The sequence below is a fragment of the Podarcis erhardii genome, assembly GCF_964252035.2.
Source record: "Podarcis erhardii genome assembly, chromosome: Z".
Taxonomy (NCBI): domain Eukaryota; kingdom Metazoa; phylum Chordata; class Lepidosauria; order Squamata; family Lacertidae; genus Podarcis; species Podarcis erhardii.
The window spans coordinates 5,994,371-6,015,889 of NC_138504.1; the positions used below are offsets into that span (position 1 = coordinate 5,994,371).

General features: G+C 43.1%; 1 protein-coding gene across 1 annotated transcript; it reads right to left on the bottom strand.

Moving 5' to 3' along the window:
• Positions 1-1,513: 1,513 nt before the first annotated feature.
• Positions 1,514-11,466, bottom strand: LOC309333980 (uncharacterized protein; the record flags this gene model as incomplete). Its single annotated transcript, XM_081848110.1, has 6 exons — positions 1,514-2,511; positions 5,230-5,378; positions 6,218-6,317; positions 7,791-7,865; positions 9,040-9,141; positions 11,223-11,466. The coding sequence occupies 6 exons, from the start codon at positions 11,464-11,466 to the stop codon at positions 1,877-1,879; spliced, it is 1,305 nt and encodes a 434-aa protein (XP_081704236.1). The 3' UTR covers positions 1,514-1,876.
• Positions 11,467-21,519: the final 10,053 nt, after the last annotated feature.

The window sequence follows — 21,519 nt, forward strand, 5'->3', positions numbered from 1 at the left end:
CCCATCTTGAAGGCACAAAGGCAACCACTTTTCTCTGCTGTGTACTGCGTCTGGGAGACCGGCTTTGTAAAATAGCCCACACCAGTTACTAGCTTGCACAATTACTTATGAGCTTGCTAGCAGGCTAGTAGCATGGAAATGCAGACTACTAGTAAAAATAACATTAGTCACCACCACCACCACCACCAGCAGCTTCTGCCAGGTGGATGCTACAGCACTTTTTTCTTAGGTAAAGATAAAGGGTAAAGGGAACACTGACCATTAGGTCCAGTCACAGACAACTCTGGGGTTGCGGCGCTCATCTCACTTTATTGGCCAAGGGAGCCGGCGTACAGCTTCCGGGTCATGTGGCCACTTCTAGCAAACCAGGGCAGCGCACGGAAACGCCGTTTACCTTCCCGCCGGAGCGGTACCTATTTATCTACTTGCACTTTGAGGTGCTTTCGAACTGCTAGGTTGGCAGGAGCAGGGACCAAGCAACGGGAGCTCACCCCGTCTTGGGGATTCGAACTGCCAGCCTTCCAGTAGGCAAGCCCTAGGCTCTGTGGTTTAACCCACAGCGCCTCCCGTATCCCACTTTTTTCTTAAGCTTGCTCAATTTCTCAGTAGCTAGGCACTCCAGCTCATGGGCCAGTCATTGCTCAACTAGGGGGTCACAATTTGCCCTTGAGGCCATTTTGCCAAAATGATGCCCACCAGCTGTTGTCACTGGGTAACTGTGGAATACCTGCATTTGACACACATTTTATGGCATGTTACTGACTGATATTCTGGACTGCATCCAACAAAGTTTTACTCAGAGTAAATAAAATAATGGACTTGTTAGCCATGTCCATTAATTTCAATGGGTTTACTCTGAGTAGGTCTAGCATGGGATGCCACCCTATATATTTAGAATAAAGAACTAATAAAGTAGGAAAGGGACAGTGCCAAGCCTTTAAACCCATGGTTCCCAAGGTGGGGCATGCGCCCCATAGGGGGGCAATTTGATTTTTAAAAGGGGGGCAATTTGAGAATGAGTTATTAACAGTGAATGGCCTTTTGGGCTTCCTCCATGCGAATAGGAATTCACTTTTTGAATACAGCAGTACCTCACGTTACATACGCTTCAGGTTACAGACTCCGCTAACCCAGAAATAGTGCTTCAGGTTAAGAACCTTGCTTCAGGATGAGAACAGAAATCGTGCTCTGGCAGCACAGCGGCAGGAGGAGGCCCCATTAGCTAAAGTGGTGCTTCAGGTTAAGAACAGTTTCAGGTTAACAACGGACCTCCGGAATGAATTAAGTACTTAACCAGAGGTACCACTGTAATAAGAATTATATATCACAGGGGGTGGAGATGGGCATCAGGATTTTAGAGATGCTTATGTGGGGCATGGGCAAAGAAAGGTTGGGAACCATTGCTTTAAACAATGGTTAAGTCTCCTGAAAGACTGCTTTTCCATTTTTGGGAAAAGAGGCTCCCACTCATTACTGCAGGGAAAGCATACTCCTTGGACACTTTTTTCAGATGTGAATTTCAATCTTTTGTATTTCATCTGTAGGTGACAGTACAAGGTTCTCTGCCATGAGAAGAAGTGCTCAGAGAGGAAGTCCCTCCATTGTCATCAAGACCAGACTAATAATACAGGCAGGGAAGCCAATGTGGTGTCCCTCCAGATGTTGTTGGACTCTAGCTCCCATCATCCCCAGCTGTCTTGGTGCCAGGGATAATGGGAGCTGTAGTCCAGCAGCATCTGAAGGGCACTACTTTGGCTACCCCTGATGTGAGGCCACCTGTGCCCCTGCCCTCTTCACTTTCCTTTTGGGATGATGCTGTACTCCGCCTGCTCTTGACCAATCCCCACTGACCACTTGGTTCCAGTCTTTGTGCTTGCTAGTCAGAGTCTTCAGAATCCTCTTCACTTTTCCTATGTTTCACTTTTTTGTGTGAGCTTTTTTTACTTTTCGTTTCACCTTCCTTCTTCTTTTTAGAGCTCTTCTCATTCTTACTTTTCCCCTCTTTCTTATTCTTTACCTTTGATGCCACTGCCTTCTTGACCTTCCCAATGTGTTTCTGAACATTCTTGGACTTTGCGGCCTTCTTAATCTTCCCAATGTGCTTCTGAACAGTCTTGGAGTTCGCTGCCTTCTTAATCTTACGAACATGCTTCTGAACAGCCTTCGATTTTGCGGCCTTCTTAATCTTACCAATGTGCTTCTTAACAGCCTTGGAGTTTGCAGCCTTCTTAATCTTACTAACATGCTTCTGAACAGCCTTCGATTTTGCGGCCTTCTTGATCTTACCAATATGCTTCTGAACAGCTTTCGATTTTGCAACCTTCTTAATTTTACCAATGTGCTTTTGCACAGCTTCTGATTTTGCAACCTTCTTAATTTTACCTAGTTTCTTCTTTATTGCATGCCTTTTCCCTTTCTTCTTTTTCTTTGCTTTTCCTTCTGGGACAGAATATCCTCCTTCCTCCTCTTCCTCCTCCTCCTCCTCTTCCATTATTTTCTTTTTCCTTGTTTCTATAGTAATAATAATAATAATAATAAAAAACAAACAAACAAACAAACCAAAAAAACCCCATAACTTGTACACTGCCCATATGACTGGGTTGCCCCATGCATCTGTGTGGCTTCCAGCAAAACATAACAGAACACAGCAAAACAGCAAAACATTAGCGACTCCCCAATACACAATTGTCTTCTAGATCCTTTCCCAACAATTCATACTTCTTAGCTTGTACAGTGGTACCTCAGGTCACAGACGCTTCAGGTTACAGATGCTTCAAGTTACAGACTCTGCTAACCCATAAATAGTACCTCGGGTTAAGAAATGTGCTTCAGGACGAGAACAGAAATTGTGCTCCAGTGGCGCGGCGGCAGCAGGAAGCCCCATTAGCTAAAGTGGTGCTTCAGGTTAAGAACAGTTTCAGGTTAAGAACGGACCTCCAGAACAAATTAAGTTCTTAACCTGAGGTACCACTGTATAGTCAATTCATACTCCTCAGCTACAATATAATAGAACTATCTTAGAAAGATAAAACCAGACTAGCTGCCAGTATCACATCTAAGCCCAGTTATGATAGCTTTGGCCAAATTGTGTTATTTCCACTTAATTCCAAGAATAAGTTGGGGGATTTTTGGTGAGGAGGGGGCAGGCTTCTTGGGCTTCATCAACTATTTGATTGTGCCAACTCCAGCACTCAGCAGGATGTCTGACATATGCCTCATCTGCAATATACCGTATTTTTCACCCTATAGGACGCACTTTTTCCCCTCCAAAAATGAAGGGGAAATGTGTGTGCGTCCTATGGGGCGAATGCAGGCTTTTGCTGAAGCCTGGAGAGCGAGAGGGGTCGGTGCGCACCAACCCCTCTCACTCTCCAGGCTTCAGGAAGCTGTCCGCAAGCCTTGGGAGCCCGGCACGACTTCCCGCCGGTCTCCCAAGGCTTGCGGACAGCAGCCTGCAGCCCGAAACCCGGGGAGCACAGCGGAGCGCGCCCCGGGCTTTGGGCAGATATCCGCAAGCCTGGGGAGACCGGCAGGAGTTCCCGCCGGGCTCCCTAGGCTTGCGGATAGCAGCCTGTTCTGGGGGCTGGGGTCGGGGGAAGCTCGGGCTTCCTCCGTCCCAGCCCCGCGCCTGGGGGGGAAATAATTTTTTTTTGTTTATTCCTCTCCCCCCCAAAAAACTAGGTGCTCCCTATGGGCCGGTGCGCCCTATAGGGTGAAAAATACGGTATATACAAAGCAGTGTCATTCTAGTTTCAACATTCATAGCTTCCCCCCAAAGAATCCTGGGGATTGTAATTTGTTAAGGGCACTGAGAGTTGTTAAGAGAATCTTACTCCCTCTACAGAGCTACACTTTCCTGAGTGGTTTTGTGAGACAATCAGCCTCGTATAACCAACATGCTTAAATCTAATTAATGCATGAAGTTATCTGTAAGACCATAAAGCTGTCCTGCCAGACTTAGCTCACCTTGGAAGGGACTAGGTAATCAATCCTTTGCTCCCCTCTTAATCTACCTGGCTATTTCCTAGTTCTTCTTCTTTTATATTTTTATTTGTTTTATTTATTTTTATTTGTTTTACACACAACAACAGCAACAACAACAGATTAAATTCTGATGCTTGATTCGGAGACCATAGTGGACTAGCACCCACAAACTCATAACACTATATTTCCATGATTTCCATTGCTGTAGTTTTGGTGAAATAATAATAATAATCATAATAATAATAATAATAATAATAATAATAATAATAATTTTCTTGCTACAGTAGGTCAGCTGGGCAAACATGCACTCATATTCCAAGCTGCAGCAGTAATCTGCAGAGTTCAATGTTGTTGTTGACATCCATCTGTCTCAGGAGACAGTAGAAGAGTGCTCCACTGTGATTTTCATACTGAGAGTTAAAATTGAGTGTAAAGTAGCCGGTTTTCATTTGAGTTTATTTCCTTAAAAGCGTATAAGAATTATTTGGGAAATACTAGGAGGAATTATGACTAGAAGAAGTGAGTAATTTTTTTTGTCAGAATGTAGAGTTTTCATCTGCAGGCATTGTCTATCTGAGCTTGAGTCTGACTTGGATTTATTTGTCTAAGATAATTATTAAAAGGTGACACTGCTGAGTGTAAAGCATAAACAATCATGTTTAAAGCAAGGGAGAAGACTTCTCCCAAAGTTCTTAAATGTCCATAAATGATTAAAAGGAATCTCATATTGGACGTTGGTTTCCTCAGATTAGTTGGGTCAAGGAAGCCTTGAAAAGGGCGCTATTAGTTTCCCTCTCATTCTCTGTATCATCTTGCTATGTTGTGGCACTCAATGCTTGTAAAAGTGTGTTACTAGTTTTGTAAATTAGTTCAAGCGGTAGATTAGGATTTCAGCAGGAAATTATGGGATACACACTGACTGGAAATGAAGCAGTGTGATCACCCCAAAACTTCTGTAGGTGGAAATGCTTTTTGTGTGCATGTTTTAAGGCACTAACAGTATGGAATGTGGAATTGCATAGGACCACCCTGATAGCATCATGAACAGAAAGGTGTTCAAAGGAACCCCAATGCACTATTATTGTTGCACAATATACACACAATAAAATTCCTGTCTGGGGAGTCTCTTATCTCTTTTGCACCTGGCACCGGTTGGTAGGTTTCTAGTAAAAATCAAAGCAGATCTGACAATACTGAAGTCTTTCCACCTCAGGTCTACAGGTGCATCATTGACAACAGTCTTACCTGTCTTAGTTGAGCCTTCATATTCCTTTTCTTCCATTAGTTTTTTCCTGGCTGCCTCTTTTTCCTCCTGGACTTGCCTCAAAAAGAAATTTTGCGCCAGAAGGCGCTTGCCACGAGCGTTAACCCCCTTCAGTCGACCTACCAATTCACTGGAAGAGGAAGCAAGTTCGTCAAAGGAAGAAGGCATCTGAAACCCCGCCTCCCAACAGCAAGTGTGCCATTACTCCTCAGAGAAAGAGATGTGAAAGCACTGTTGGCCAACACCCATTTACTACTATGGCTAATGAACATTTATCCAGCAATAATATAGGGATCTGCCTTATACCGAGTCAGACTGGTCCATCTAGCTCAGTACTGTCTACACTGATTGGCAGCAGCTCTCTAGGGTTTCAGACAGGGATAATTCCCAGTCCTACCTAGAGATTCTGGGACTGAACCTTTGAGTTGCCGCATGCAAGGGTGATGCTCAAACATCAAGAAAAAAGAAGAAGAAGAAGAAGAAGAAGAAGAAGAAGAAGAAGAAGAAGAAGAAAAGGTTAAATTGTTTATGTATGCTGCTACCACAGCCATAATCCTGTATGTGTAGAAGTGGAAAGAAGGAGAAATTCCAACAAAGGAAGAATAGATTTTAAAGTTACTGGGCTATGCAGAAATGGCAAAATTGACAGCAAAAATAAGAGACCAAAAAGATGAGAATTTTGTCAAAGCGTGGGTATTTTTTTTTAACTATTTAAAGAAAAATTATAGTCAAATGAAATTGCAAGCAGGATTTGAATTATAGGCAAGGGGAGGAGAATAACTAAATGAATATTATGAAAATAAATGGTAGTTATGGCAGCAGATAAATGACTGCAACAGGAGCATCACGGATGTCAGAATGGGAAGTCAAAATGTAAGAAATTATTATATCAAAAGTGAATTGAATAACTTCAAATTTCACGTAAAAAAAACTAATTAAAATTTATTATTAAAAAATAGACATACTTACGAGAGGAGACACCACAAAGCAATCGCGATCACAAAGGCAAAACCAAAGCCTATAGAACCTTCGACAACAATCTTCGCGAAGGCGGGCCTGTTTGGAATCACTGTAAATTAAAGAAAGCACCAATGAGCCATGCACCCACGACCTCTCTTACACCAGCTCTCTCCAATTTGTTGCCCTCTAGATGTTTGGGACTACAATTTCCATCAACCTCAGCCAGCAGAACCATGGTATGGAGGAGAAATTAATATCATTTCTCATTTTAAGGTGACACTACTTACTTCACACTGTCTGAAGCAACATGGGAACCAAAACCGAGGCACCCACTTCTTCGAATTTTGCAAGGAGGTGGACCAGGCCCCGGGATTAAAAACCCATGGGGTGGACCAAGGTGAAACCGCAGGCCCCCCCCAGCACTACATTCTGCCTGCCATTGGCCAAATAGGGAGGGAAGCTGTGATCCACTTGCTGGCCCTGCCTGAAGCCAAATAGGGTTCACCCAAGCCCGCAAAAATCCTCTGCCTCCATTACAACTGCAATTTCCAGGGGAGGCATTGTTGCCGTCCCTGCAACGGCGCCTGACTTGGCAGTAAGCATCATTACACAACAGATAAAACTTGTACAAACGGTTTTTCAAAAATTTCTTCTCTTCTTTATGCTTCCACTACCCTCTTATTTTTATTCAACACCCCTCCAAAGCTACTACTGCCCCCTGTGTCACTCCAGTGCCCCCCAGTGGCGGTATTGCCCACTTTGGAAAACACTGTTTTACAGAGTTTAGATGTGTTGGTGAGTGAAGTAGCAGTTCTTGCAATGAGCTACCTGAACCAGCTGGTGGCAGAAGACTGAAAGGCAACCTGTGCTTCCCTCATTGATTCCTTCTCTTTAAGTAATTAATTGTGGGCAAAGCAGATCACATCTTCTCACTGTGTCCTTCCTTCTTGCTTCTCCAATTTAGTTAGTCCCCATATAAGTTGCCATGCGCCAGTGTAATTTCTGCGCTCCATCTTGGCCAGATGTAAAGCTTTGCTTGCCATGAGCAATAAACTGATTTTTTCTTTGTCTTGCCAGGCTATTTCTTTCTGTAATATATTTACCAAACCCTAGCAAGATGGTAGTGGGGGTGTGAGTGTGTGAAACATTCAAACATGAAATTTTCACACCTGGGAGGGCTGTACCACACACCTTCTCTAAACCTTTGAATCACTCCCCGTTCTTGCTATCCAGTTGTTCTTAGGAGTACAACAAATGCAACTTCCAATAATGCTGCATGACAATTAGATCTCAGCATAGACATATATGCATTGGGAAATTGCATGCCCTTAAAACATTATCTCCTAATAATAATAATAATAATAATAATAATAATAATAATTTTATTTATACCCCACCCATCTGTCTGGGTTTCCCCAGCCACTCTGGGTGGCTTACAACACATAAAAAATTGTAAAACATTAGACATTGAAAATTTTCCAATACAGGGTCTCCCATCAAACCCTTCCCACACCTTGCAATGTTCCAGGAGACATACAGTAGCAAATCATTCTTAAAGAGATAGTTAAATAAACACATTTACCATTGTTCCAGTTGATGGATCTTTTCAAGAGAACATGCGGTCGAGAGAGTCCAGTCTTGTGTGGGATGCTTCTGACTTCCACAAAAAGAACAGGTTGAAACAGTGCAAGACATGATCAAGAAGACAAGAAAACTATTGGACACAGGAAGATCCAAATCTGAGAAGTGCGTTAATATTAATTGAGCAACATTAAAGTGCATTAACATGCATTTTGAGAAGTTATTAGTTCAACAACAGTTAAGTTGCTAAGGTATGGCTAATATTTTTTACAATCCTTTCATGCCAGAAGACTTTTCAGTGTGCATTTCGCATGATATTGTGGGCAGTAGAAAGGCATAGGGCATTACTGATCATTTGACAAGACATTATCAGGTGAGCCCCAAGCATTCATTTTATAAAACTCTGTATCTCGGTTTCATTTTTAAAAATCCAAGTGGTACACAATGAGAAGTAGATTTTATTTATTTGTTTATTAGATTTATATGCCACCCTTCATCAGAAGATCTCGGGACAGTTCACAAGGTTAAAATACAAGATAAAAGAACAGATAAATAGTTAAAACAGAAACAACGAAACAAGAACCCCTCTCTCACAAACACATTTAAAAGGCTGTAGAATAATAATCAGCCAAAGGCCTGGTTGAAGAGGAATGTTTTGGCCTGGCACCTAAAGGTATACAAGGAAGGCGCCAGACAAATCTCCCTAGTGCGAGTAAGGAGATCCTGCAAGTAAACTGGTCCCAAGCAGTTAAGGTCTTTTTATACCTATAGCAACACCTTGAATGTGGCCAGGTAGCAGATTGGCAACCAGTACAGATGCTGCCCTCCAGTGGTCCTACCCATGTGCTATCCCAGTGACTGCCCCTGCCCCAAGGAATGTATGATTAGTGACAGAGAGTTCTGCTACTCCTTTGTTGTTGTTTAGTCGTTTAGTCGTGTCCGACCCTTCGTGACCCCATGGACCAGAGCATGCCAGGCACTCCTGTCTTCCACTGCCTCCCGCAGTTTGGTCAAACTCAGGCTGGTAGCTTCGAGAACACTATCCAACCATCTCATCCTCTGTCGTCCCCTTCTCCTCTGCTACTCCTAATCAAAGCCATTAACCACATATTGGTCTTAACCCCACCCCCCGGAAGTTTTAAACATTTTTGGAATGCATAGTAGTACATGGAAGTTTATTTAGCTAGTCTATTGTGGACACACACACACACACACACACACACACACACACACACACAAAATCATCTCACCCATAAACTCCAGAAGTGATTCCGAAGTTGGCTGAGCTGTCCCAGCATTGGCCTCTGGAGCTGGAGGACTCTTCCCAAGCTCTTCGTATGCCTTGAAAGGTGCTAAAACATTTAGAGGGGGAGTGGATGACTTCACTGGAAAGCAAGCTGTAGAACAGGGGTCAGGAACCTTTTCCTGCATGGTGGCCACAATGCCTCTTTGGTAACCTTTAAGGGGCCACATGGCATCCCCCCTCCCCCATAAAAAAACACCCTCTCCATCATCCACTCAGGTAAGCATAGTCATGATTCAATTTTTGGCCAGGCAAAAATACTTAGAATGGTAGAGTTGGAAGGGACCCCAAGGGTCATGTAGGCGAACCTCCTGCAATGCAGGAATCTCAAGCATTCAGGACAGATGGCCCCCCAACCTCTGCTTAAAAACCTTCAAGGGAGGAGAGCCCACCAGCTCTCAAGGGAGACAGTTCCACTGTTGAACAGCTCTTACTGAGGAGCATGTGTAGCGGGGCTGGTGTGGGGCATAGCCTCAGGAGAGGGGGCATGGCAGGGAAGAGTCCTGAAGGCCAGGAAGAGAGACTTGGAGAGCCACATTTGGCCAAAGGTTAGAGGTTCTGGTCTAGGATGTGGAACATAATCTAATTTTTTAGAAGCAAGCTAGGACAGAAGAACAAGTTCCCAGCTCTGCATTTACCTTATAAGGCCAATGTGAGGAGGGAAACACTTGCAAGGGAAAATCTCTTGGTAGGAGGGTACTATCAACCTTCTGAGGAAAGAAATGACCGAGAAGAGACATGATAGATTTGTGTGCCCGCTGCTGTCTCCTTGCTGCCCAGCTTATAGGCATTGGGAACAGCTGAAGAAGACAGGAACACATCAAGGCTGCATCTGCAATATACAGTGGCACCTCTGGTTGCAAACAGGATCCATTCCGGAAGTCCATTCGTAACATGAGCAGAACACAACCCACGTCTGCACATGCGCAGGTCGTTATTTGTTGCTTCTGCGCATGCATGTGACATCATTTTGCGCATCTGCACATGCGCAAGCGGCGAAACCCGGAAGTACTTCTGGGTTGCCGCGGGACACAACCTGAAAACGCTCAACCTGAAGCAAACGTAACATGAGGTATGACTGTACTTTTAAAGCATCCAACTTCAAATACCCATGGCTTTACCCCAAAGAATCCTGGAAGCTGTTAAAGATGCCCTGCAGAGCTACAATCTTCAGAGTGGTTTAACAGTCAATACCTGTTCCAAGCGAACTCTGGGAATTGTAGCTCTGTGAGGGGGATAGTGGTCTCTAACAACCTCAGCACCCTTAAACTACTGTTCCCAGGATACTTTGGGTGAAGCCATGGCTGTTTAAAGTGTTGTGATACTGCTTTAAATGTACAGTTCAGATGTGGCTGTAATCTGCAAAATGGAAAGAAGCATGCTATTTCATTGTCAGAAGATCACACAGAGTACTAGATTCCATGTTACACAGATGGACAGAACATCATTAACCCTGCCTAAGGGAGATTAGCTGGGGAAAGTTTTCCTTTACAAACTGCTGGAAGCCACAACTGCTTAAAGTTGTTGGCATGATACTGCTTTAAATGCACAGTGCAAATAGGGCTAATATCTGTCTACTCCTCAGTTGTTCCCAGTGCAGTTGGGCAGTGGGTGTGAGGACACATGGTGAGAGCTTATTGTTTGCAGAAGAATAATTTAAACTTTCCCATCCCAGCATGCTCTGATGGGTGGGTGGAGAACGCTGTGTTTGTGTGAGGGAAAGAAAGAAAGAAAGAAAGAAAGAAAGAAAGAAAGAAAGAAGAAAGAAAGATGATGAAGGCACTTCCAGACTCTTATTATTTTTGGATGGGTTCTTTCACATACTGGTAAATTCAGAACACACAATTGTAGTTGACTTGGGGGGTGTTGAGCAACAAACCCACTTCCCCCAAAGATCAGATGTTTTGCTTAAGGAAAATGATGGGAAACCATACTGGGGAGAGTGGGAAAACACTTGCTTTGAAGCAATGCCATCTGACCTCTGCTCAAGCAAATCAGGATGAATACTTAATAAGCAGGTTGCCTGGAATAGCCCTGCATGGGGACAGCTGCTTGGCCCCACTCCTTTTGGCTCAGAGGACCTAAGTGGGTTCTGCTGCCTAGTTATGGGAAAGACCAATTTCAGCTCACCTGAAAATGCATTTCTAGGACAGCATGATAACTCCACAGAAAGGATTGTGAAAAGGGATGGCACAATCTGGTTCATTGTCGAAGTGTCACAGGTTCTTTCTGGTCTGAAGATAACGGCAAGAGGCCAAGGAATGTAGAGGTGACCAAAAGCATCTAAATGTGAAGCTATTTCCACCCCGTCATTGGAGCTGCAATGCTTCCAATTGCTGCTTTGGTTTACCTTTTCGATCTTACACATTTTCATTCCATTACATCACAATGAACTGGACCTTTGAAAAGAATTCTAGAACTGAACCTATGGGAAATTCTGCTAGTGATGTAGCAATGAAACTGCTTGCACATTTGCAAAGCTGAGCAGGGACTGGTATAGTGTCAAATTGGATGGTAGAACTGCATGTTGAGATTCCTGCATTGCAGGGGGTTGGACCAGATGACCCTCAAGGTCCCTTCCAACTATACAATTCTATGATTGTAGGAACTGCCCACAGCAAAAAATATTGGTAAGTTTGAAATCTGACATCCCTAAAAGGGGAAAGTCTCAAGCATTATCTATATTATGGATTCATAACTTACCTATGTTACAGACTCATGTAGACTTTAGCTATCACAATGGCCCACAAGGAATTCTGGGAATTGTAGCTTAGTGAAGTTCTGAGAGCTCTGGAGCTCTCTATCTTGCCCACCACAGCAAGGAACAAGAAACAGTGTTTAAAGCCAATGTAATACCAGGTCTTTGTGCGTATAAAACAGTGTTATGGCAAGATCAGCTATAAATTCAGGATTAGCAAATGCTTGAATTAGGAGTAGGCTGTTGCACAAGAGAGGAGCTTGCCCTTTTAGCTACTGGGCTGAACCCAGACTAACTCGCTAGCATCTTGGGATAGGTTTTAGTTTCCAGTTTTTCTGAATTTCTCATTTTTCCAGTGAATTTTCTGCATTTTCACTATTTTTAATAAAATTAGTCCTCATTAAAACTAGCATTTTGGAGTACATTTCTCTCAATACACAAAATTTTTGTAATGAATCACCCCTAATAGAATTAATTTATTGTACGTAGGTTTTGCTAATGTAATTGTTTATATGCACAACTCTCCCCTTGTGTATGGATTTTTGAGTACATTGTTTGCCTGCAAAACTGTATCGCAGAATTTGAATTTTGAATGTTAGCTGCATTTCAGTGCAGATATTGTTTCGCGAAGTGCAGGTCTGTTAGGTTTGCAGTGAAATGCAAACTGATCCCAATTTCTTCACCGTCTCATCTTGCCTTCCCTTGAAATCAGTACAAACAGTTACTTACCCAAAGGAGAGCTAACCTTGGGTGGATCCAGACACAGGGAAAACCATAAATAAGCCAGAAATTAGATGTTCTAACAAATGGGAAAAAAATCTGTGGAAAACCCCATTAAAAAATTTCTTGCTCTCTGGCGACACCTGGTGTTGCATGTTTATAACACATTCAAATTGCTGTATTTTGACTAATGTAGCTGAGTCCATAGTATAGTTCCAACCCAACGTTTTAGAAGACTGTGGAGAAGGCAGAGAGGTGTGATTTGGTTAAAACTGGGGGAAGTCAGAGGAGTGGTGGTTCTGATTAATGCAGTGCAGCCAAGTTAGAGAAGTTGTCCCCAGGATACAGATCAGTGATAGAGCATCTCCTTTGCATACAGAAAGTCCCAGGTTCAATTCCTGGCACCTGCAGCTGGGCTGGAAGTGACTCCTGCTTGATGCCAATAGCAGACCCTCCAAGTGACCATATTTTCCAGGAACACTCCTGGATTTACAGAGGCTGTCACAGTTTCTGATTTGAACCTGGAATGTCCCTCTTTTCCTTAGGATGCCCTATTTATATCAGAGAAACATTGGAGAGTATGGTAGGACGTCCCTGTTTTCATCCGAGGGTGTGGAGTTATGTGACACTGAGCCAAGGAGTTAACTATACAAACTTTAGAAGACATTTGAAGGCAGCCCTGCATAGGGAAGTTTTTAAATGTTTGAAACTATATTATTATTATTATTATTATTATTATTATTATTATTATTATTATTATTAAGCCACCCAGAGTGGCTGGGGCAACCCAGTCAGATAGGCGGGGTATAAATAATAAAATAATTGTTGTTGTTGTTAGAATCATAGAATCATAGAATCATAGAGTTGGAAGAGACCACAAGGGCCATCGAGTCCAACCCCCTGCCAAGCAGGAAACACTATCAGAGCACTCCTGACATATGGTTGTCAAGCCTCTGCTTAAAGACCTCCAAAGAAGGAGACTCCACCACACTCCTTGGCAGCAAATTCCACTGTCGAACAGCTCTTACTGTCAGGAAGTTCTTCCTAATGTTTAGGTGGAATCTTCTTTCTTGTAGTTTGGAACCATTGCGCCATGTCCGCTTCTCTGGAGCAGCAGAAAACAACCTTTCTCCCTCCTCTATGTGACATCCTTTTATATATTTGAACATGGCTATCATATCACCCCTTAACCTCCTCTTCTCCAGGCTAAACATGCCCAGCTCCCTTAGCTGTTCCTCATAAGGCATCATTTCCAGGCCTTTGACCATTTTGGTTGCCCTCCTCTGGACACGTTCCAGTTTGTCAGTGTCCTTCTTGAACTGTGGTGCCCAGACTGGACACAGTACTCCAGGTGAGGTCTGACCAGAGCAGAATACAGTGGCACTATTACTTCCCTTGATCTAGATGCTATACTCCTATTGATGCAGCCCAGAATTGCATTGGCTTTTTTAGCTGCCGCGTCACACTGTTGGCTCATGTCAAGTTTGTGATCAACCAAGACTCCTAGATCCTTTTCACATGTACTGCTCTCAAGCCAGGTGTCATCCATCTTGTATTTGTGCCTCTCATTTTTTTTTGCCCAAGTGCAATACTTTACATTTCTCCCTGTTAAAATTCATCTTGTTTGTTTTGGCCCAGTTCTCTAATCTGTCAAGGTCATTTTGAAGTGTGATCCTGTCCTCTGGGGTGTTAGCCACCCCTCCCAGTTTGATGTCATCTGCAAATTTGATCAGGATGCCCTTGAGTCCATCATCCAAGTCGTTGATAAAGATGTTGAATAAGACCGGGCCCAAGACAGAACCCTGTGGCACCCCACTAGTCACTCTTCTCCAGGATGAAGAGGAACCATTGATGAGCACCCTTTGGGTTCGGTCAGTCAGCCAGTTACAAATCCACTGAGTGGTAGCATAGTCAAGACCGCATTTTACCAGCTTCTTTACAAGAATATCATGGGGCACCTTGTCAAATGCCTTGCTGAAATCAAGGTAGGCTACATCCACTGCGTTCCCTTCATCTACCAGGCTTGCTTCCCTTTTTGTTGAATAGGCGTCCCTATTTTCATCGGATAAATCTTGGAAGGTATGCAATAGGCAGAGGGTTCCAGAGTTTGGGTGCTGCCTACCAAAAGATCGATTTCTTACAAATGTGGAACAATTATTATGTGTTGTTACCTGTAACTGGGCCAGTTATGCAGGTCAAAGCAGTCCAGTGAGCGTACTTGGGGTAAGGCAATTTTGCAGGTAAACTGGTCCCAAGTTTTTAAGGGCTTTATTTACCGTATTTTTTGCTCTATAAGACTCACCTTTTCCCTCCTAAAAAGTAAGGGGAAATGTTTGTGCATCTTATGGAGCGAATGCAGGCTGTGCAGCTATCACAGAAGCCAGAACAGCAAGAGGGATTGCTGCTTTCACTGCGCAGCAATCCCTCTTGCTGTTCTGGCTTCTGAGATTCAGCATATTTTTTTCTTGTTTTCCTCCTCCAAAAACTAGGTGCATCTTGTGGTCAGGTGTGTCCTATAGAGCGAAAAATACGGTATATCCTAATAGTAACAACTTGAACTTGACTTGGTAGCAAATGGGAAACCAGTGCAGATCTCTGAACAGAGGGTGTGTTCTTACATGCTGACAGGGTCTCAACTCCTGCCAGCAATCGTGTTGCAGAATCCTGCATCAGCTTCCAGATCAAGCTGAAGGGAAGCCTCACATATGGAAAATGTTTCTGTGTGTATATGGGTGATTTGGGGTGGGGGGTGGGGAGAAAACACCTTGCTTGAGCTTCTTACAACTAATTATAGCAACCTGTGTTCTGGATCTGCGTGTAGCTGGTTGGTTTGGACCGTGAACAGTAGCGTTTCTGCTAGGAGGTGGGGCTGTTCTTGCCCCTTTGAAATTCTGTCTTGCAGCCATGTGTGCGAGCTTGGGTGCTGTTCTCCAGACTCAATAAATAGGTCATGCATAGCCTTATAGTTAGCTGGTTTTATAAACTCCCTTTGAAAACGACAGGTTCTTCAGCATGGCCACTAGATGGCAGGGAAAGACTTTTTAAAGGTTTTGGAAGGCGCATGAGGTTGGCGCAGCACATTTGAAGAAACCTGAAAGTTTCCCAGTGAGGTGACAAACAAATAACACATTTCAGATTTGAGGGTTGTAATAGCCTTCTTCAGACATTCAGTGGGGGTGTGTGATGGGGAAGAGGGTACTGCATTGAAGCCACCCTAGACTCCTCGGATGACACTTCTTAGGACAGGTGCACATCCTACTGAGATACAGTGGCAGAAATTTTCTTACTGATGGTGATGACATATATATATATATATTGTCCTCCATCAGAAGAACACAGGGCATACAGTATACAATGCAAATGCCACTACACAGTGTACTATCTATGCAACAGCAACAGCAAAATGTATGTATTCAATCATAATAAGAAATAAATAACAAAATACAGATTCACACAACAGCAACAGCATAAAAGGAGAAAAATCAGCAGTGAAGATGGCACAAAAATACAGTCTTCTGTCAAAGGTAGGTCTTCATTTCTGGCCATGCACAGAAAAGAACGGCTCATCCCAACTCTCACCTGGGAACTTACCTTTCCTCTTCCAGTCTCTTCCCTTTGGAGATCTGAACTTTCCTACCAACTTAGGTAAACAACACATTATGCTAGGCATGTTCTTTAGAGGATGTGTTTAAAACAAAGGTTCCCTCTCTTTCTTCCAAAGAAAGTTGCTGAAGTAAACCAGGGTCAGACTACAAAATGGAGAGAAAGTGGAAGGGTTAATGATTTTCTCGCTTTGCAGATAGAACTTTTAGGCCCTCCACATTGCTTACTGGGCTCTGCAAAGAAGGGCTTTGGGAGCTCCTAGGAGATCTAGTGAGAGCCTCCAGAGTCCGATAAGCAAGGATCTCTTGTCCCCCACCCCCTTCCTTCCTTCCTTCCTTCCTTCCTTTCTTGGTGATCCACATAAAGTGTAAGCAAAGTCAGTGTAAGTTGCAATCCCACTGTAGTCTTGGAAAGTCTTAACCTCGAGTATACATTTAATAATATTTTCAGTTACATATTGTGTTTTAATTTTAATTTCCAGTTTTGTTCTGCACTCAGAGAACTCCTGTTTGGAGACACAATATAAATGCAGGGAGAGAGCTTCATTGAATTCAATATGACTTATTTCGGAGTAGACATGGGCTGAATCTACACAGATATAAAAAAAACGCTGTTTTTTTTAAAAAGTTGTAAAGTAAATATGGAATTTGCCATTAGCTCATCAGCGTCATTTAGTGTCATTTAGTGTCATGTTTGTATAATGCACTTAAAACACACTTAAAACATTATATTTGCAGCTGTATAGCTGAGTTCATGGTAAGAAATACAGCTTTAGGTAGCCACTAAACCCAATAGAATTGACTTTTTCATGTTGCTACCTTCTTATGACCAGCTATTCCATGTTGAACCAATTAAAATAAGTGAGGTTGGTTTACCTTCATTCTTTTAAAGTTTGGTTTGATGCAGCAGAATTAGCATTAGCAGGAAGAGTGCCAAGTGTTCTAAATATGACTGTGCACATGAATTGCAGCCACAGAATTAACCTCATGTCTTGTTAGGTGTTGGAAAACAACTTGCTGATGAATGAGCTACAAAGCAGACAGCGAGTTAAACAGAATGGTTGCCAAAAATTAATAAATAACTTCCTTCCCCACAGTGAACGTGTTGATGCGGCCCTCTTGAATCAATAAAAATGCAAAAGCATGACCCTCCTGAGTGGTTTGAGTTTTGAATCTTTGACTAGATAATGTTTCTGGCAGCTGCTGAATATAGGCTCTAACCTGGATGCTGAACCAAACTTCAAAAGCAAAGTCACCACATGTCAGAACCGCGTTTGATCCTCACGGTGTATGAATTATTCAGCCCTGTTCTCCTAATGCCACTCACTATTTATACATTTCAGCAGCCTGATTTTGACAGAATGCCTTGAAAACAAAAGCCTTCACGACTTCCCTGCAGTTTGATCCCCTCCCCAGTTATTAAAGTGTAGACATTTTTTGTTAGTACATAAGGAACCAATATTAATGCAAAAGCTAATTATGTACTTGATGCTTTGTAATTGCAGATACTTAATCCCCACTGCCGAGCAAAACATTCCCTGGAGACCCTGTCAACTTTTAAAAAATTTGTTGACAATTGTTAAACGGAATTTAAAGATTCTAACTCCATAGTCTTGAGTATAACCACCTCACTCTCTCTCTTTTTTATTTAAATGAAATTTTCATGGCTTTAAAATCCAATTTAAATATTCATGATGAGAATGCTTCTGATTTAGGGAGAAACGCATGCATTAGTCAGCAACCTGATTAAATTCGACGCTGTTTTAATGGAAAACAGGTAAACACTTGATTAGTGGCCAGTACAAATCTGCTTTAATTTACATTAAAACCACCTCCGCTCTTTGAACCCCTCACTTCATTTTCAGTTCCTTGACATAAAGAAAATTTCAATATTGTCATTCTGTCCCTAATGTCATTCAGCGGAATCTTATCACATATTCCCACACAGGATTTGGAACTTTAGGACCCCCCGCCCTTTTGAAAAACGGAAACAAGTGAAACAGAAGAGGAGAAATAGGAAAAAAAAGAAAAAGGTGCTTCTTTGAGCCCAACCTTTTCTTATTCTTCAACTATGAAAAAGGTCAGCTTTCTGCAAAAGGTTCATTTTGCACTTTTTGGTGTAGAAAACGACCTTGGAGTGTAAAAAAAAAGTTTTAGATGGCCAGCAGAGAATTCTAAGATGTGACATCAGTTAGGAACGGAGGAAGCTGACTTCTGCTGAGGCAGACTACTGGTCCATCTTCTCAGTGTTGTCTACATAGACTGGCAGCAGATCTCCAGGGTTTCAGACAGAGGACATGGCCACCCCTTCTTTGAGATGCTAAGGACTGAACCTTCTGCCTGCAAAGAGGGTGCTGTGCCACTGAGCCATGACAATTTGATTAATTGCACGATTGAAACGAATGTGCGTATTTTTTTTACAGTAAGTTCACAACTTGTGCTCACTTTGCTTATGTGACTGCAACCTTATGCTGTTGGGGAATAAATAAATAAGTGAAGAGTAAGGAAAACCTGCCATTGGGTTTATGTATTCCTCCTTCCCTCCGTGCATCCAGTGGGTTTGTCCCAGTAAGCAAGGCGCCAGGCTTTGGAAAGGAGAAGCGAAGGAACTGCAACACTTATAGAAGCCCTCTCACCTTCTTCCCAAAGTCTGGCACCTCAGCTAGCCAGCTTTGGAAAGCACAAGGGCTTTGGAAGCATTCCAGAACCCTTGCACTGCTTTCCCAAAGCCTGAAAAGCATGACAGCACCTTCCTTACTGGCCTCTGCGAAGGAGGTATGACGGCTCTGGGAGCATCTGTGAGGAGGCCAGTAAGGAAGGCACTGCTTTGCTTATGGGGTCTGCTACTTTCTGGACCCCAATTAGCAACCACCCCACTCCTTGGAGGTGTGATTCTGTGGGTTCCTGACTGCATGACTTTGCCTTTCAACGCAGACCCCTGTTTACACTTACCTCATAGCAATCGTCACAACTTTGTGTGGCTAGCTAGGAATTGGGTAAGCCTTAGTCTTGGTTGGAGGGGAAGTTGTAGCCCCTGCCTGCTCCTCCAGGGTTAAGGGTATCCTGTTAAAGGGATCCATGAGGAGCTGCTGCTGTCCAATGGCCAGACAGGGGCAACGGCCATAGCACTCCTCCAGTAGGGATCCCTCAGGGTTACCCCCTATTTGATGTAGGTCATATCTCCTCCCCAAGTGTGGTTTACTCTTAGATGCATTCCGAGCAGACAGGCTGGAGGTAATTAAATGGCTTTACCCAATGCCTATGCCAAACCCTTCACATCTGTAACCAATAAAGTTGTGGTGTATTTTGAATCCAATATATTGTTGTCTTGTCTGGTTATTTCACCACCTAGGGAGTGACGGGATCATGGGGGCTTGGGATGCAATAACCTTAAGACTGCTTTACTGCAATGCAGTAACTGCCCATGTGTCTGGTCAGGAAGCCTCATCACTGTGAGAAGGTTGGTGTTTGCCATCATTTCCATGTTAACCTTTAGTCACCCCCCCCCCGTGTAATGCCGCCATTAATGAGAAGAAAGGTTAGACAGCCCCTGTGGTGTTTTGCCTTTTCCTCCCCTTCATTTTGCTCCCTTCAGTCACTATTTGGTTTTTGTTTAAAAATGTACATGACAGCAATCACATCCAAGTCAGCCTGAATTAGTTTCATATTTCATAAAACAGAATCTGTGACTGAATCTGAGTTTCAACCCAACATCTGTGTGCCTTTCATAAACTAATTTTGCCGTTGGGTAGTTCTGGGGCACAGCAAACTGCCGTCACAAGAGACAAAGGGTTTTTTTAAAAAAGGGGGGGGGATTGCAAAATCCAGTGGGAAATGTGCATATGTGGCATGAGAGGGCATATGCTAAAATCTCTTTCACAAGTGGTATTAAGAACATCTTTTTTGTCTCATGTGGGTTCTTCCAAATCTCCTCAGGCAAAATGCTGTTTTGCAGAAGAAAAAGAAAAAGTAAGAATTGCTTAGTGGATAAGTTTGCCAAAATCCAACCAGCAGAGAATCAAAGAGTGTCCTCTATTACAGGACCATCATTTAATTATTAGAAGTCTCCCACCACTTCCTAATAGTTTTGTGTATCATGCACACACCTTTCTAGTATTGCTCTGATGTTCTTCCACTTCATCTCTGTTACTGTTTATTGGTACAGATAAAGGCTGATATTTAGAAAATCCCATTGGGGAAGAAAAGAACCCTAGGTTCAGGTGCAGCAAAATAGGACAGCTCAAGGTCATACAGCTTGATGTACCAGACACCTTCATTTGTACACCGTCATATTCTCTGTAAGGTGGTGACTGCAAACCCTGCTTTTGGCAGGGGCCAACTCCACTCAGGACTTGCAAATTTTAAAAAGTGCTGAATTTGAATAGTCCTAGAGGAAAGTGTGTGTTTGTTTTGTGCTAGGATTCAGGCCCTACAGACAAACAGCCTATTCTCATCTTCTGCTGAACACACGTAGGCTAGGGTGGGCCATTCTAATTCTCTCTTCCATTGCATATGTTCACTCAGTGAGAGAACAGACCTGTGAGAACAAGTCTATCATCCAAACACCTTACACATGTTCAGTTCTGCACAGTGGTCAAAGGCCTGGAAACGATGCCTTATGAAGAATGGCTAAGGGAGCTGGCATGTTTAGCCTGGAGAACAGGAGGTTAAGGGGTGATATGATAGCCATGTTCAAATATATAAAAGGCTGTCACATAGAGGAGGGAGAAAGGTTGTTTTCTGCTGCTCCAGAGAATCGGACACGGAGCAATGGTTCCAAACTACAAGAAAAAAGATTCCACCTAAACATTAGGAAGAACTTCCTGACAGTAAGAGCTGTTTGACAGTGGAATTTGCTGCCAAGGAGTGTGGTGGAGTCTCCTTCTTTGGATGTCTTTAAGCAGAGGCTTGACAACCATATGTCAGGAGTGCTCTGATGGTGTTTCCTGCTTGGCAGGGGGTGGGACTCGATGGCCCTTGTGGTCTCTTCCAACTCTATGATTCTATGATTATATGAAAACCTGGAGGAGCACAGGTTTCCCATCCCTGCATTAGGTGCATTCAAATTCTTAGTTTTTCCCAGACCAGACTTGATCCCATCTTGGTCTTTTCACTTGTGTGTTGCAGGTATGCAAACCAGCAGCTTTGCGATAGAAGTTTATAAAATTATGCATGACTGGAGTAAGTGGATAGAGAAAGCCTTTTCTCCTTTTCTCATAACAACAGAACTTGTTGACATTCAGTGAAGCTTAATGTTGGATGTTTCAGGGCTGATAAAACAAGTACTTATTCAGGAAGAACAAAGTTAAACTACAGGATTTGCTTCCACAGGAGACAATGATGGCCACCAACTTGGATGGCTTTAGAAGAGGATTGGATAAATTCACGGAGGATAAGGCTACCAATG